The 17,952-nt window shown below is 39.5% G+C and overlaps 3 protein-coding genes across 3 annotated transcripts in view; 2 read left to right on the top strand and 1 right to left on the bottom strand.

Annotated features, from left to right (window-relative positions):
* LOC145995981 (QRFP-like peptide receptor) overlaps positions 1–17,952 on the bottom strand; it is a 539,079-nt gene that overhangs the window by 146,923 nt on the left and 374,204 nt on the right. The window lies entirely within an intron of this gene.
* Positions 5,569–17,952, top strand: part of LOC145996432 (serine protease inhibitor dipetalogastin-like) — a 123,511-nt gene continuing 111,127 nt past the window's right edge. The window contains exon 1 of the mRNA XM_083132907.1: positions 5,569–5,616. Within this exon, the coding sequence (XP_082989033.1) occupies positions 5,586–5,616 (31 nt within the window). The 5' untranslated portion in view covers positions 5,569–5,585. The remainder of the gene's footprint in view (positions 5,617–17,952) is intronic.
* Positions 12,436–17,952, top strand: part of LOC145996546 (serine protease inhibitor dipetalogastin-like) — a 29,858-nt gene continuing 24,341 nt past the window's right edge. Inside the window, exons 1-4 of the mRNA XM_083133047.1 lie at positions 12,436–12,475; positions 12,706–12,876; positions 15,106–15,255; positions 16,485–16,622. Of these exons, the coding sequence (XP_082989173.1) occupies positions 12,436–12,475; positions 12,706–12,876; positions 15,106–15,255; positions 16,485–16,622 (499 nt within the window). The remainder of the gene's footprint in view (positions 12,476–12,705; positions 12,877–15,105; positions 15,256–16,484; positions 16,623–17,952) is intronic.

Here is a 17,952-nt window from a genome sequence, read left to right as displayed (position 1 = left end):
CTTGATAAGGAAATGAATGGTGTTGTTCTCATTTTCTACATGTACTTCATTTCGTTGTTGTCACCTGGTGCTGCTGCATGATAAAACTGAATAGAATATCAGTTCATTATTTCAGTAGCAGGCTCAGAGCTCTAAGCCTGCCCTTCCTAACCTAACCATACATGCATTATTAGACCCAAGCAGAGTTGTATGTCAGGAATTGTTAGGTTGGGAGGGAAAGGTTTATAGCTCTTAGCATTTAGTGTTGGCTTTTGTTGCAAGCTGAATGTGCCCCGCACCAGAGCACATTGTCATGATCATGTTTCTCTTTCTCTACAAAACAATTAGGCTCGCTTTAGACGAAAGCATTTTCCTTAACATTTCTGCTATGATCGAATTCTATGGTGTAAAGAAATCTTACAGCATTTTGATGCCATAACATATTCCATGGCGTCACATTCAAAGAAAGAATCTGTCCTAATATACTTACCAATCAGAAGCAAGCTCTAGGTCACGAGGGGTAGTTGTAATAGAGACCCAATAAGATGTAAACAATGTATCACTTCACATTTTTACAACCCGATAACTATTCAACCGACAGGAATAACGCTTTCTATGAAAATATGTTAAGTGCAAAACAATAGCACTGCTTAAATACATAGTTCATTTCGCAAACAGTACAACAATAAATTTGTTGTTTGAATTGCAAACACCGAGCACGGACTCGTGGACAGAAATATCTCTAGTGAAATTGATGGTTACTGAAAAATATGTATTGATTGATTGAATTGCTTTATTTTACTTCGCTTCTTGTGCCACTTTTTGGCTAATTTGCGAAGACGAAGATGAGTGATGATATGATGAAATTGATGAATGGACACTCACAAACATCCATGCCCAGACCAGGATTCGAACCCGGGACACCTGACGTAGTAGCGGGATGTGCTAACCACTCTGCCATGGGGGCCGGCAGAAAAATATGTAGAGTTTAATTTTGTTTACACAATATCAGCAATTAAATAACCACTTTCTCTTATAAATTACATCTCTTCCTCTTTAAATTTATTAGTTATTAAATGAAAACCACATAACTCGCATGTCTCTCGTGCTGTATGTGTTACTTAACGTTCGCTGCACGCTTCGCATCTCAATTGCAAATGCAAAGCAGAATGTTACTTGAAACGCTTCGTTGTAAAGTACTGTCTGCTTTAAAAAATGCCTTAAGGTTTTTTAAAGCATTTATGTTAGAAAAATGTTCAAGGAAATGCTTATCTCTAAGGCGAGCCTTATTCGTGTTACTGTAATTCCGTAGAAATGTACGTGAAAAACTGCAAAAAGTGTTATTGTTCATACCGGAAGTAAATACCAGACATCACTGCTCTTGTGCGATACAGGATCAAACGCGATTGATATATCTATGTAGAAAAAGAAAGAAAAAGTTTGCTTCAAAAGAAAAGCGATCATCGATAAAGTCGACATCTGACGGGAAAACGCGGTACTAACATCAACCCTGAAGCTAAACAAGACACCGATGAACGTTATGGTATCGTGAAAGAGTAACGCAGAGAGATTATAAAAGCAGGAAGAACAATAAAGAATGGAAGAAAGATATACGACCGGTAAAACATGACAAACACTTCTGTAATTTACTTTGTTGTTTGATAGGACCCTTTATGCTACACCAAAGGGCAAAAAAGCGATTTCCACAAAGCAAACCACAACGTGCTCCTACGGAATGATTTAGAGCAGCGGTCCTTGAACACGAACCCCCTTCAGACATCACTCGCCCTCGCGGACCCCCAAGAATTAACTCAAAGTTTAAAGCTCGGAATTTGCATCATACATATTTATTTCTCGTGTATCATCACTTAAGGAAGGGAAAATTAAATGAACGCACACATTTTATTTGCATTTTATTGTAATGTTAATTGTAGTAATTACATTCAATTAATCAAAAGTATATAAAATAAAATTTTTGTATTAATAATGAATACTAACAAGAGATGACACAACACTACTTGTTAATCTTATTTCGTGTGAGAGAGATGATGCTGGATCACTGACAAGTCGTGATATATCGGGCTTAATGGTAGATACCTGAATCCTAAGTTCTGATTCTACATTTTCCAAACGGTTTCTGTACTTGTTTCTAAGATAGATGAGAGCAGCGAATGATTTTTCACATACGTAGGTTGTTACGAAAGGTATTAATACTTTCATGGCCTTCTTTGATAGTCCAGGAAAATCATCCTGTAAGTAAGCCCAAAAGTTTGCAAGTGTCTTTTCTTTTAAAATGCATTTTCAGAGCACCGTCCGTTGTTATCTCCATGAGTTGGTTTTCTTCTGGTTCTGTAAGCCCTTCTACTTCATGCACACTAACTGAAAATGGATCCCTGTTCCAATTTTTGCTTGCATCAGGCACAGAAAAATATTCTCTGAACGACTGCTGCAAGCGTTTCAAATGTTGTGCGAAGAGTAACTTGTCGTTCTCTGACAACTCTTCTTCCGGAACGAAGAAAATTTGACAATTATGGAAAGGTCTCCTCATATTTTCTATTCAGTATACGCTGACGCCACAACTCCAACCATTTGATCATTCTTTCGATCTTATCTTCAACTAAAAAGATGGTTACTTTTTCTCCTTGAAGACTTAAGTTCAGATTAATTAAATGGATGAAGATATCTGATAAGTATGCTAACTTGATTAACCAGGAAAAATCATTCAAACGATCGCTGAGATGAAATTGCTTATCCAAGAGAAATATTCTTATTTCGTCTCTCAATTCCCAGAATCGAGACAAAACTTTACCTCGTGACAGCCAGCGAACTTCACAGTGAAGCAACAGTTGATTCACTATTCATTTCTTTACAGAGCTGCTCACACGATCTTGAATTCAGTGACTTGCTTTTTATGACACTGACAATTTTCACTGATTCATTTAAAGTCAGTTGAAGCTCTTCTGGTATCTTCTCGGCCACTAGTGCATTAAGCAGCAATGGAACCGTGTTTCCGACGGGGCGATTTCTTTTATTCGTGCTGCAAGTCCAGTAAGTCTTCCCGACATTGCTCGAGCTGCTCGAGCTCCATCTGTGCTAACTCCAACGCATTTCAACCAGTCCATATTATGAAATATTATAAACGGTTTAAGGTGGCAAATACTTCTTCAGCTGTAGTGTGCGTCAAATAGGAAATAGGAGATAAAGAGTAAGTCCTCCTAAACACTTTTGAGATGTTCATACCAAACGCGAAGCAATCCGAGCCAAACAATCAATTGTCCCCCTCACAAGCACCATCCCAGGCAGTTCTCAGCCAAAACATGCGTGCTGTTGCTGTGGGCACTGGCGATGCTTAGTCATGTCTACGTTTTCTGCTTATCTATGTTACGTTCCTACCACTGCGGGGTGTGAGAGAGACAACACTGTATCTTAACAGACATACACAGTGATAAGAATTGAGTTAATTACCCACAACTCCTGTAGTCAGTGGAGTAGAAGGACAACTCGAACAACATACGGAAACTAGGAGCGCGAGACTGAGAAATCAGGTTCTTAAGAAACGTGATTACTGTTTCGATTTCTTTGATATCCGACTGAGATCATTCATGAGAACTTTGCTCCGTTTTGCGGGGTCTGAGCGACTCAACACTAGGCCTGGTAACAGACCCACGCAAGAGCGGATATCAAGAAACCACTCCATTTGACCGTGAATCGTCGTCGTATTTATACCCGATTTCTGTATTCTCGAACCCCTGACTAGTAGGTTATAGAGACAAAATATTTCTTCATGTACATTATAATGTGTAGTATTTACAAAAGTTGAGTTTGATAAATCATTCAAAAGGTTTTGATACATATTTTACTGTTAACAAATACTTACACATTTATGTCAAATACTTATACAATGAAAAATATAAGATTTAAAACTTCCGGCATTAATTTATTACATAAAGGTTAGTACACCAACTTCTTCTGAAATTTGATAGAAGTTCATTCAATTACGTCATAATGTTTCATTTATTGGAACAATCAACTCTACTCTTTTTTCATAACATCTCCTTTAATTTAGTCTTAAATTTTTAAACTTATACATTTTCTATTTCTTTCTTTGCAGGGCGTAACATCTACTTACATTTATTTTACCTGAGTAAATAGACACCGTAAATTTGTATAATTTTCGTTCTCTCATAATCCATTCTTAGGATTAAAGAATAAATGCTCTTGTCTTATTATTTTTCCAAAACTTTGTGGAACACTGGGAGGGTTTCGCGGACCCCCTGAGAGGGACCCGCGGACCTCCAGGGGTCCGCGGACCACAGTTGAAGAACTGCGTATTTAGAGGGGAGTCATACCAACGAATGAAGGTGATTTTCTCACATTATCTTCCAAAGAATCCCTAAGAGTGTGGTGAGCACGAGGAAAACAGTTTGAGCGCTGACCTGGCAACATTTTGAAAGTAATTGATTTTCTGGGAATCTTGCTTTCTTATTTATAGTCTATCCAGAACTTTTCTACGCGCACATGTTACTGTAATCATGAAGTCCCCAAGTATAATCTAGTCTACTCCAGTGTTGCCGGCCAAAGTGGCGGAGTGGTCAGCACAGCGCGCCTCTACGTCAGGGGTCCTGGGTTCGAATTCCGGCCTGGGAATTTGTGTTCTTTGTGAGTGTTCCTTAATTGATTTCACCATACCATTACGCATCCTCATCTTTGCGATCAACCAACAGGTGGAAGAAAATGGAAGTACATATGTCATATGCCAACCTCACTTCCACGTAGTACACCCTGGACTTCACTTTGCAAATTAGCGAGGCTGGACTCGCGGCTACTAAAATCCCCTGTGGGATGTGTGTGGTGTGCTGTTCTGTAAGTACAATTTTCCTTTCATCATTTTCATTTAATCATCATTCATCCTCAGCCAAAGGTGGCAGAAAAGCGAAGATAAATCATATCAATCAATAATGGATGGGGTTCATCTTACTACAACCCAAGGATGGTACAGTTCTAATAACTATAATTTAATTGTTAATAATTGTTCATTATCAATAAACAGTTATGAATTATAACAAATACAATTTTCTCTAAATAATTTGAATATAGTGTTGATCAGTCTGATTTTGGATGTGCTACGGCCCAATCTGCTGCCCAAGCGGATTCGCCCCTGACTGATGGATCTAACATTTTCCGGCAAAAAAGGGGAGTCCCCGTTGCCTCGTGTAACTGTGACAAAAGTAACTCCATTTCACAATATTTCAACCGTACTTAAGTATCTTATGTGATATGCAATGTTTTTGTTAGCAAAAACTTAATCACTCGAGGATGCGCATTTATCGTATGCATCCGATGATTTGTCACCCATTATCCTTTTATATATAATACTGATTGACGTAAAGTGCACAATAAGATTAGTAAAAAAGAGGAAGCTATGACTCCATCCGCCGCTGTGATTGGTCGAAATTCTGCCTACGGAAACCTATGGAATCAGTGTTGCGTACGAGCCATTAGAACCTGAATAAAAAAGTTCCTACAAAAAGTGTTTTGAACACGTATTATAAAATGTCACACTAGCAACGTCCGGTTAGAGCAGGGTTTGTGAGGAAACAGCCAATATGAAGACTTTTGCACTGCTTGTGATAGCTGGTAGGTAAGCTTATTTATTTATTTATTCCCATATTATAGTCAGATTCTGCACTTTCGTCCCAATCTACCACAAAAGTCAACAGTTGCGGCTCAAGATAAAAATTTCACCCGGGCGAGGTGGAACCTTAACCTTCCCAAGCTCTTCCGTCCGTGGCAGTGTGCCAACTTAGCTCTCTTGGAGCCAGATCTGGCTCTTTCCTGCCAGGTTCGTTACGCCTGCACTCGTGCGACTGTGAACTTTTTCCCACTGGTTTCGGCCCACATAGACAAACTTTTGCCATGATTATACATTTTGCACGTGACGTGATATTGTTATATTGGCTCCGTCGCCCCACTCTCTCTTATCTCCCCAGCTACTTCTTTATAGCGCCGTGTTTGACGTGAAATTGACATAATATTGTTATCAGGGAATCATTTATTTTCGATTTCATATGACCATCGGTGGATTATTGAGATGTGCGATGCCGGCGGATCTAGATGTTGAAAACTAAGAATAAATTGTCATCAATTTAGAGTTAACGATAATAGCAGTGCCCCCACCCCTTTGACAACTAACATTACCCTAGAAGGCACTTTATTCAGCCTTCGTAAATCTAGCTCCATGAAAGTCAGTTTTAACTCCATTTAAGGTGAAATTGAGTTCTTTTATGCGCATCAGATTTGGCAACACTGCTAAAAGGCAAGGAGAAAGCATTGATCATATAGGAGTATGATTTGATTTGTTCTCTTGGAAATATAAAATTTCCGATGGAATCGATGGAATGGAAAAATATGTCAACGGGAAGAGAGAAGTTTGAAGGTGCATTTCACCAGCGGAAAAGTTGAAACTTCCATTTGATTAACCGTAACTTGATGTTGAAGTTGATTCCCCATAAGGAATACATGGGATTCCGAAAATTCTGATTCATCATATTTGTCGAACATCGTGTCCAGCTTAATAATCAACATTAAAAAACGCTTCCACTTGCAACATGGAGAGAAATTCATACTCTTGGATACACCCAGGTTTTTTTTTTTTTTAGTAGCAAGGCACATTCCCGCGATATTTAAATAAAATCACAATTGGTGCGTAACTGTATCTCCTCCCCTTAACCATGTCACATTGTCCTTATTTTTAAAATACTTTTAAGTGTTACTGTAAAAGAACACTTTTATTGTAGGTATGCATTTATTTAATACATACATAATGATATCATGGTAACAGTAATCTTTCAGCTTAAATTGCTACATGATTTTGTCATGCAGTAGTAACTTCAAATAAATCTTGTCTACACAAATCCAACTCTTTTATAAATGATTCCCCGTAGTACACCTCATTAACTGCTTCTTGTAGGCCAACGAGGTTCTTGCGCCTGGATCCACAGTGCTATACCACTTTATCTTTCTCTATTAAATACATATAGAAAAAGTAAAGTGCTCCCCTGTGCTTTGCACCACGCCATGAAGGCGTAAGGGGGTGTGGAGTTAGGGCACCACACTTCCTTGATCACGGCCGAAGGTGGGGGTAATGTGATCGGCCTTTACCCCCCCCCCTTCCAGACCTTCCATCAGGTTCCCACTTTATACGACACTAGGTGGGCGCCGGAGCCGCTTGAACAGGTAGAAAAAAATTCCGGTTCTCCAACGCCGGGAAACATACATATGTAAAGTCAAATTAAAGAAGTATAAGCCAGAATAAAACTTTAATTAAGATTAAAAAGAGAGGTGCTATTTTTAATATTCAACACATTATAATAAATTAAACTATAATTAGAAATGCTTTTACGAAAATTTCCCCACCTGTAAATGTCCTTGTGTGTGCTGAGTGCCCCTTTACTGTCTCAGCTTTTAACTAGGGTATAAATAGAGATAATAGAGATGTGATCCTCGGAAACAGGATAGTTTTAGTTCTTCTTAGGTAATGAATGAATAAATTACTTTCAAAAATTTAGTAGAGTCGAATTACTTTCGGAACATCTCCAGCGGACTACGCGAGTCTGTCTAGCAAGCCTAGTGGGCGTGTAGAGTCTGAGCAGGGAGCTTAGCGATAGGTTCTGGGTTGAGATGACGTCAGCGGCTCGCTTCGTTGATTGGCTTCTTCGAGAGTTGTGACTCGTTCCGAAGCTTCAAATGCATAACAGCCAAAGATGTTATGCAAATAATCTCCCTCTATAGAAGTTTTAAACATACACATTTTATTTTGTTGTTAGGGCTTCTCCTCAATTTGGTTTTAATTAAGGGGCTCATTCCCGTATTTTGAGAGGGACAAAAATAGCCTATGTGCTGATGTACCCAAAATATCAAAATCAGTCGTCTCAATCTACGTGCACCCAGGGGCGTGTGCAAGGGATGCTTGGTGGGGATCACAACCCCCTCCCCCTTTTGGTCCAGTGTTTCTAACAAATGAACGTCAAAGGCAAGAAAAGATAGCGAAATAAGAAATACTACAGAAAGTATACGTACCCCCTCTTTCCCTTTCGAAAATCCTGGGCACGCCACTATTAAGCCTTGTTTCTATGTTAGAAAAACACTAAAGATACTGACCAACGCAATATTTATTTACACAAACACATTGCAAGAAACCTTTCAACCCTATATCAGGTTTGTTTGGTTCTTAGTCTGAGAAAGACTCTGATATAGGGTTGAGTTGGTTGGTTGTTAGTCTAGTTGGTGTTTTAAGTCCACTTTATGCACAGTAAGGCTAATCGGGACTGAACTTACAGCTTAAAGTGGGATCCGAACCACTATGTTCCTCCACCGGGGATATGTACACATCAAAAGGAGAATCCCCATTTGCTCTGTGTTAATTGGCAATTTTAGGCATCCTAATGGGAGTGCTTGCTTAATTTCTAGATGCTAATTGGAGATATTAGTCTTTTGAGATGTTTTGTACCCCTCCACCAACTTTTCACTCCACTGCTGTTCTTTACAGGCTGTGGACGTTTGTCGGTGTTATGTGCCTGAATCTATACATCACTCCAGGGTTCTCACTGGCGGCAGAAATGTATGACTTGATGGATTGAATTACTGGTAGCAGGGTGCGAAATTCTAGGGGGGAGGGATTTCCCCCACCAACATTCTTGGCCTCAAAAATCCCCCCACCAAAAATTCAGGGGGGAGTGTTTTTGTTATAATAAACAAAAGATAATCAATTACCTTTAATTTGAAATATACTTTACCAAGAATAATATCGAGAACACACACAAATTAGTGTAGTTGTGAGTATTGAATGCATTCTCTCTCAAGAGATCAACAAATCTACATCAATATGCACAATTAAAGTGAAAGAACAATGCATAAAAATTATAACTATGAAATCTAATTGATTTATATTAACATATAGCACAAACTAAACAAAAATTTACACATAATAAAACCAATTGAACTATTTCATAATTTATTAACATCTTGAACCAGTTAGTAAAGGAATTAATTAGCTGTTTTGCAATATCTAATAGTTATGTATAAAAATAACAAATTAATTTCCTTTATGCAATTGACAATAATAATATTAATAATAATAATAATAATATATTTTTAATTGAGTAATTTACTTTTACTTTTAATAATACACATATGGGGGAGGGGTGTTGTAGATTAAGAACTTTCTCTCCGCCACCAGTTTTCAATGATTTCGCACCCTGCCACTTTTCTGCCACTTTTGTTTAACGCGACGATGAGGATGAGTGATGAAGTGATGAAATTGATGAAGAGAGACTCACAAACATCGCACATGCCCAGAATGGGATCCGAAGCTCTGACCCTTGGAGCCGCAGCGTCCCGTGCTAACCACTTCGCCACGGAGGGTCGGCAGTTCTTGAAATCTTACCCCACTACCGTTGGAGCATGTAGTCATGAGCACGTATCAATTTTTATTAATTCTATCAATATCTCCTGAATGGGCACTGCTACTAAAAAAAAAAAAAAAAACTGTACCAAGAGTATGAATTTCTCTCCAAGATGCAAGTGGAAGCGTTTTTTTATGTTGATTATTAAGCTATAATTAAAAAATATAAAATAAAGAATTTTCGAAATCCCATGTATTCCTTATGGGGAATCAACTTCAATATCAAGTTACGGCTAATCAAACGGAAGTTTCGATTTTTCCGCTTGTCAAACACGTCTTCAAACCGCCCTCTTCCCGTTGATATAATTTTCTATTCCATCGGAAGTTTGATATTCCCAAGAGAACAAATCAAAAAATACTACCATAAGACCAATGCATTTCTCCTTGCCACCTGGCAGTGTTGCCAAATCTGGTGCGCATATCAGAGCTAAATTTCACCTTAAGTGGAATTAAAACTGACTTTCAAGGAGCTACATTTACGAAGTGCTTCCTAGAGTAATGTTAGTTGTCAAAGGGGTGGGGCGTTGCTATTACCGTTAACTCTAAATTGATGACAATTTATTCTTAGTTTTCAACGTCTAGATCCGGCGGCATCACCCATCTCATGGTCGTACGAAATCTAAAATAAAGGATTCCCTGATAACAATATTATGCCAATTTCACGTCAACACGCCACTATAAAAAAAAAGTAGCTGGGGATATAAGAGGAGTGGGGCTACGCAGTCAATATAACAATATCATGTCACGTGCAAAATGTATAATCATGGCAAAAGTTGGTCTATGTGGATACCAGTGGTGGTATCATATTGGGGCACAGAGGCGGGCGCCCCAGTTCATAGCCAAACGAGTGCACGAAAGAGCCAGATCTGGCTCCAAGAGAGCTAAGTTGTAAACACTGACTCTGAGGGAAAAGCCGGGGACTGTCCCGCATGCCCTTAACTCGTTCCTATTTATGGAATGGTATAGTCTGATGTGTCAGTAACATAATGTTACATGAGTTTTCATATGTGTAGCTTATAAACGTTGTATGGGAAGTACAGCGCCTTGAATAACGTAGTGTGGAAAACGACCCAAAAAACTGGTTCCCCGAGACGATGACCAGTAGATGGCAGTGCGATCGACCCAGGTGCTAATTTTGTTATGAAAGTAATGCGGCTTAGTTAGTTTTTGGAATATATTGTGTAGATTTGTTTCTCCAGAAAGGCGGTAAGTGAATTGATGAAAACAGTTATATTTGTGGAGTGATTTGCAGTCACGAAATGGCATTAATTTGGAAAGAAAAATAAAATAAAATTAATAAATAAATAGCATGCGTAACACAAGAAGAAACATCGCAATGTGATTCCGGACATCAGGTCTTGGACTGTGTATTAGAGTTTATTTTTCTATGTTATTAGAATATAAATAGTATCCTGAGAGATATTTCATACCGAGGCGACAAACCACAAATGTCGCTTGAAAGCGAGCAGTCGGAAATCAATGCAGCCTTTCGAACCGTAGGGGCACAAGCTCTGACTGCACCGTTTCCTGAAGGAGATTTTACACCAAAGCGACACGCGACAAACGATACGAGGATTTCACACCAAAGCGACACTGGTCCTTCGGTCCAAGGCAACTTTCACACCGAAGCGACACATGTTGCTTGGAAACGAGCCAATCAAGAGCAACATTTCACATCGTAGCGGCATGACGGGAAGCACAGGCCAGCGTTCGGTTGGTGAAATCCTCAAGCGATAAGTGTCGCGTGCCGCTTTGGTGCGCAATCTCACTAAAGCAAGACACTCATTGCATCGCGTATGCGCGAACAACAAACCACGGCAACATGTTGCAAGCTACTGAGGAAATGGCCCAGTTTGAGCGACGCACAAGCGACAAAGCGACACGTGTTGCTTATCGTGTCGCCTAGATCTGTTGTTGTAATGTGCGGTTTATCGTGTCGCCTATCTGTTGTTCGCAAGCAACGCTTGCTTATAGACTGAAGGCACCATGTCGCTTGTCACTTAGTTTGGAACTCCCCCTGTAGCACGTCGCTTCGGTCTGAGCACCCTTCCTTTAAGGAGCTTTCCGACCGAAGTAACAAGTAGCACGCGGATACGCCACATGAACGTGTCGTTTGCTGTTTGGACCCTCATGTGCAATGAATGCTATTTTACAGTCTGGAAGTGTGTGTCACTAGTGTGACAGTGTGAACATCCAGTGTCGCTTGTCCCATTGGTTTGAAAGTTGCCTTACACTCTTGTCGATGGCACTAAGAAAGTTTTGTGGGGTTCCCCTTGTCGTTTCATGCAATCATCATCATCATCATCGCCGCGATTAGTTTAAAGCGGAAGAAAAGAGACAGTAAATATCAAAAATACAAATGCTTCAGTGTGTATATCTTTAAAAGAAATGATGATGTTAATAATAACGAACCTAATTCATACACAAAAATTTAGTTGCCAAGAACATTCCACGCGTATTTTTTCTCCCGTATTATTAACGAAAGTATGACGATAACAGGACGTGGTCGACTGTCTAGAATGTTCGTTAATATCTTCGCGACCACTGTACCAAATATCATAGCAATTATCACATTCATAGAAATGCTTCATGTAAAAGAATCAGACGTTGCAGCGAAAACTCCATTTACTTCCATTATAAGCAGTCGAACCCCAAGCACCGGGTTCAACACCAGCGCCTCTAGCGGATCATTTTCGAGTGGAACCATCCAGAGAGCGCAGAAGCATGCCGTTTTCCACACTACGTTATTCTAGGCGCTGTAATGGGAAGTTTCGGACAAGCTCTACAGTGGGATCCATGAGAATTGCAGTGCAAATTGTCCATCACCATGTTTGTGCACTTTATTTGACCCAATAAGAGCTTCAGGAAAAACTCCAAACAAGCTGTTGACAACTTCTGCACCAGCGTACATAAAAATCCATCGCTTAAAAACACATAGGATGAAAGAGAAAAATTCATGTAAACAGTCATGGACAATTTGCTTGGTAATACTCATGTATCCCACTGTACACCCAGCAGCAAAAGAAATGATAGGTAAATTGTCCATCACCAGTTTCCTCCAGCCTGTTTCACACAATGTGATGATCAAAAATTGAAAAAAGTATGTCAATGAACATATCACAATATCTGCATCTCATGAACAAAATTCCAGTTCTTAAAACAACACAGGATGTGGAATAGAAAATAATGAAAATAGCGGTGGACAATTTGCCTACTATTATCTTTGCCGCCGACTGTATTAAGAATATTTTTCTTCTACATAGATTGTATTCTAAATGGGTTTGGAGAATCAGAGCCCGCCACCAAAGGCTACGTTGAAAGGATCTGTCACCCAGAAGACGAGAACACCACAATAGCGCCAGTTTGCGGCCAAGAAAGCAACGAGACCTACCCCAATGCTTTTCTGCTTCGATGTTCCAGTTCTCACCCATCAGGTAAGAACTGAAAATGTTTTTTGGAAGCACATTCAGGATTTGTGTACAAGTAGGGACCTTTATTTTTCGCAACCGGATAACACCGAAAAACATTCATTGCTGCAATAAGAAATTGACAAACAAAATAATAGCAACAAAATACAACATTGTTGTGTTTTAGGCTCAACAATTAAAATGTTTACGTATACAGGGTGGAACAGAACTTTACCGACAAACTTTCACAGGTTGTTCAGGGATGTTGGCTGAGTGTTTTGATACAAGGAACTCACAGTCCCCGGTAGCTTATTACAAAGTAATGTGATGTTAATGTGTTATACTTGTATTTTGTCTCTTGAACCGTGATAGATTGGGTTCTGATAGATTACAAAGAAAAACTACTCAACTACTTCTGCAATATCATGAATATCAATACAAACGATACCAAAAATTACATAAGCAAAGAAACAAAGTTAGGACAAAACTCGTACTTGTTTGTTAAACAACTGTACTAATGGTACAGTACACTGTGTACTCTTCAAAACGTACTGTTTCTTTAAAGCATCTGTTCAAGATGTAGACCCCCATGATCACACAAAATAAACAGCGACGCAGCATGGACTGTCGCACACGCTCGGCTCTAGCATCCCAGGAGAATGACGCACATCTTCAGCGGCTGCGATAATCCTAGCAACTAGGTCCATGGTAGTGTCGGCTGGAGTCTCGTGCACTGTGATATTCACATCACCTCAAGAAGAAGTTCATCGGCGTCATATCTGGTGATCGAGCTGGCCATGGAACCAGGACCACCACGATCAATCCATCTCTGACCAAACTGTGTATCAAGGTGTTCTCTACCAGTGACTGCAAAGTGTGCCAGCGCCCCGTCATGTTGAAACCACAAGCGCAAAGGTAGTTTAGCTCGAGAAGCGAAACAAATTCCGTGTACACATACACAAAGGTAGTATAGTTTGAACAAACAAAATAAATGCAATTTCTCTGTAATAAGGAACAGGGGACGCTGGGTTCCTCATATGAAAACACTCAGCCAACATCCCTGAACAACCTGTGAAAGTTTGTCGGTAGAATTCTGTTCCACCCTGTATAACTTGCATATCTTCCAAAATTTTATCCAAAAGAAAACTAGTGTGTGTTGTTCATGGAATAATTTCGTCAGCTACATGAAACCACGTGTAAATCAGTGTTTCACACGATTTTTCACCTTTCATCGGAACGTTTTGCATCCATGAACATAGCGGCGCTGTTCTGGTGGCCACCGAGGGGGCACTTATACTGTCACTCGGGAACCCTATAACATTACGCCATAGTTACGTTTTGCGTTACCGAGCGAAGTGGCGCAATTGTGGCGGAGGTTGAGTGCGCGCCTACCGTCACTCGGGAGCCTCAACATCTGAATTTCTCGCACTAGATAGATATAATGAAAAATAACCTCATCAAAATCCGTTTCCTGTTGTGACGTTCCTTTTGTCTGGAGCCACAGAAAAACTACGTCACGGTAGTTGTCCAATCTCAGAGTGCTGCAGAATTATGGGACTCTCCTTTATGTTGCGGCTACACTGAGCTCTCTCAGGACGTGATGTGGGAAAAATTAAATGATAAAGATTACGTTGTCTTCCCCCGCCAGATGGTTCTGCTTGTACTGGGTATAGTAGCCTGTGGTTTATATCGAATTTAAAAAAGTGTTTGCTAAATCAATGGAGAATATGCTCACTGTCTCATCCTGTAATAGATAATCCTTGGATCTGTCTTCTTATCCCTACTGTTGTCCTGGAACCGATTCAACAACAGCTATATATGAGCCAGATTGGATAGCTTTAGAAGTGTTTAGAAACAGGAAATGGCTTCCGCTTCCAGTATTATCTTTCATTCACATAAATAAAAAAAACTATGAATTTGAAAACAACAACCAATTAAACATATTAATGTGAAAATAACAAACAAATAAAACATATATATGTTCAAAATGAACAAGGCGTAGCACAGTGTATGAAACTGGTAGGAACAATTTAAAATACTTTTTTTGAAGTACAATGAAGGTACGTATATATTTGGACTATTTGTCAGGAAAGTGTACTAAAATTAAAATACGGATTTTGGGGAAAATAGCACCGAAAAATTCTAGATACCATGTGTAAGTTATGTCAACAGACACACATTGAATTTGTCATATGGTGTTATTAATCGAAGCTTATTTTGTCATTTAACAATTTGTTTCTTTTGTGCAACACTTAGAAAACTTCACGAATGGAGCCTGCGAAGAAGGGTTCAACTTCGACCCTTGCCTGTACACATCGATTTACAGGAAGCCGGTCTGCGGCTCAAACAACAGGACTTACGAGAATATCTGGAACCTCAAGTGTTCCAGCAAAGAAGAGAATGAAGGTAACGTACACAGAAAGTTCTGATTGGTTGTCTAAGGGAGATTTCACACCAAAGTGAGACGTGTCGCTTGAGGATTTCACCAATCTTTAGTTTTTAGTTGTTTTTTTTTTAAGACCACTCCATGCACAGAAGGCTGATCCTGTTTGTAAAGTAGAGTTTCGTTATTTGAGGTGAAACCAACCTTCAGAAATAAATGCAACCTTTCACACTGAAGCCACGCAACAAGCTGCACCAGTCACTTGTCGCTCGCATCAGGTCGTTTTCTCAAAGTTGTCCATCGTGTCGCCTCGGTCTGTTGATAGCACATCCGCAGTAAACGCTTTTCGATAGACCGAAGCGACAGCAAAACGGAGTTTCACACCGAAGCGACAAGCGACACGACAAGCAAAATATTTCCCTCACCGTGTCTCTTGTCACGTGCCGCGTGTCGCTTGAGGATTTCACCAATTGAACGCAGACTTGAGGACTAAAAGTGGTAAACGTTGTAAGTGCCAAAAGCGAAAGTGTTGGGAAATTGCATCGTTCCGCACATCAGCCCGTAAGAACGTTCACACTAGTGACCTCTTTACACACCCTTTGAACTACTTAGAGGGCTACCAGCCACGTTTACCACATTATAAAGCATGGCACATTGCACCAGTTTAACGTGGAAAACGGTGTTTGGATTGTTTTGGCACTTACAGCGTTTACCAATTTTAGTCTTCACTTGTACAGCCTGCCGCTATGGTGTGAAACTATGTGTCTCCACCGGGTATCGAATTTTCTTCATGACTTGTCGCATATTGTGTTCGCTGATTCGGGTTTGTTTCTAACAACTGCTTCAATTTGCAACTGTACGTAGTTCATATTATACGCCAACTGGATCTTTCACTAACATTATAAAAGAAAACTTCCCAAAAATACAAAAACACGTAGGCAAATTGTCCACCGCTATTTTCATTACTTTATTATTCTACATCCTGTGTTGTTCCAAGGAATGAAACTATGTTTCGAAGCAGGTATTGCCCTCTGCTTAATGAAGTTATTATTTCAATTCATTATCATCACATTGTGTAATACAGATCGAATGAAAATGGCGATGAACAATTCGCCTACTGTTTCTTTTGCCGTTGGGTGTACAATAGAAAAGATTTAAATGCTTATTATTTGTGAGTGTTTGTATAGCAAACATTAAATATATACAATTAAATATTAAGGTTAATATCACTTTACCCCTGTTATTCCAACAGAAATCAAGATGATGTATAAAGGAGATTGCCTCTGTGACAATTACAACTTTTTCTACAAGCCAGTGTGTGAAGGCATATTCAGGACTTTTCCAAACAAGGAGGCTATGGAATGCACCCTTAAGAAGCTTGGTTTGGGTAGTAAGTATTTGCATTCAATGTGCATCTGTATCTATGCTGTCTTCATTTGCTTATTGAGCTGCTTGAACGCAGCCCGTGTATCGGTTGGAACGCGCCGCTTGCCAGAGAAACCGGATGTGCGTAGCCTCTCAACGCAAGCGCATAGATTTATCTTAATTCAAATGTTTCACAATAACAAGTAAAATAATCACGCACTTCTGTTACAGAAGATGATGGATTTGTTTTCCTTGTACTGACACATTTTTCACATTAAGAACGTTCCATTAAAAATCGTCTTCTCACACTTTTGCAAGAGTTGGTTTCTACATAAGAATCGTTCATAAAATTTCGTTGTTCTAAAGTGTACTTATGTTTCGGCATTATAGCAACACTTATAACACTTATCAATACTCAATACTTAGAGGTTTGGCAGTTATATCTTATGAAACTAAGCAGAATCGAATATAAATCCTTCTTCAACACGACACATCCATCCGTACGAAAGGAAATACTGACGTCACGACAGACAGCGGTGCAACGTTCTGGCGACATGGATCTGTTCTTTATAACATGTTGTTGATCAGAGTAGTCAGCTCCATTTCAGTGTTCCGCAGTGTGTTTACCGAAGAACAGCGTGACGAAATCCCGACTTCGAAAGCTACCAAATGAGTTTGAGTTGAGGGTATGTGTACATCTGATTTCGCCGGCAACCTGCGCAATTTCAGTCGCTACACAGGCCGCGTTTAAGCGGCACAACAACGAAACGAAGGCACTAATATAATCATTCTTACATTTCATCCTTATAAGAAGACAGTACTGACTGATTTTTTACGAAAGTCTATTCATAAAGCTGTATCAAATCCTGAATGAATTAAAATATTAGTTCCATAAAACCAGGCAAATATCTTAAAACAAGGTATCAATATTAGCAAGTGTAGCAAAATGGAATAACAAAGGATGAAAAATAGAAATTCACTGGAGACAACCGTGGAACAGCGAATCGTGAATGATCATGGAAAATATTTCTGTGAGAAAATTGTGGGAAATGATGTGAGTAAGTCACTATGTAGTTAATATATTACTTGATTTTTCCTGTGTTCACCAGATCTCACACCAATGGACTGGACCACTGGAGGGGGATACACATTATAGATATGGCACAAAAACGAAAAACACGCTGAAATGAAGGCAGCAGTTGACATATGGGAAGGCGGGGCAAGACGGATTGACTAATGTTTGACCACATGTTTGAAGTACAAAATGAAATCAGATATGATTTTTATTGCCACAAATAGTTTTATTGGTCCTTTGTTAATATTTTAAAAAATGTGAAAACTGAAAAGCCAAGCCT

Source organism: Lepisma saccharinum, chromosome 12, assembly GCF_977018435.1.
Source record: "Lepisma saccharinum chromosome 12, izLepSacc3.1, whole genome shotgun sequence".
Lineage (NCBI taxonomy): Eukaryota > Metazoa > Arthropoda > Insecta > Zygentoma > Lepismatidae > Lepisma > Lepisma saccharinum.
The sequence above is the reverse complement of the archived record's forward strand: the minus strand, read 5'-3'. Positions and strand labels throughout refer to the sequence as shown.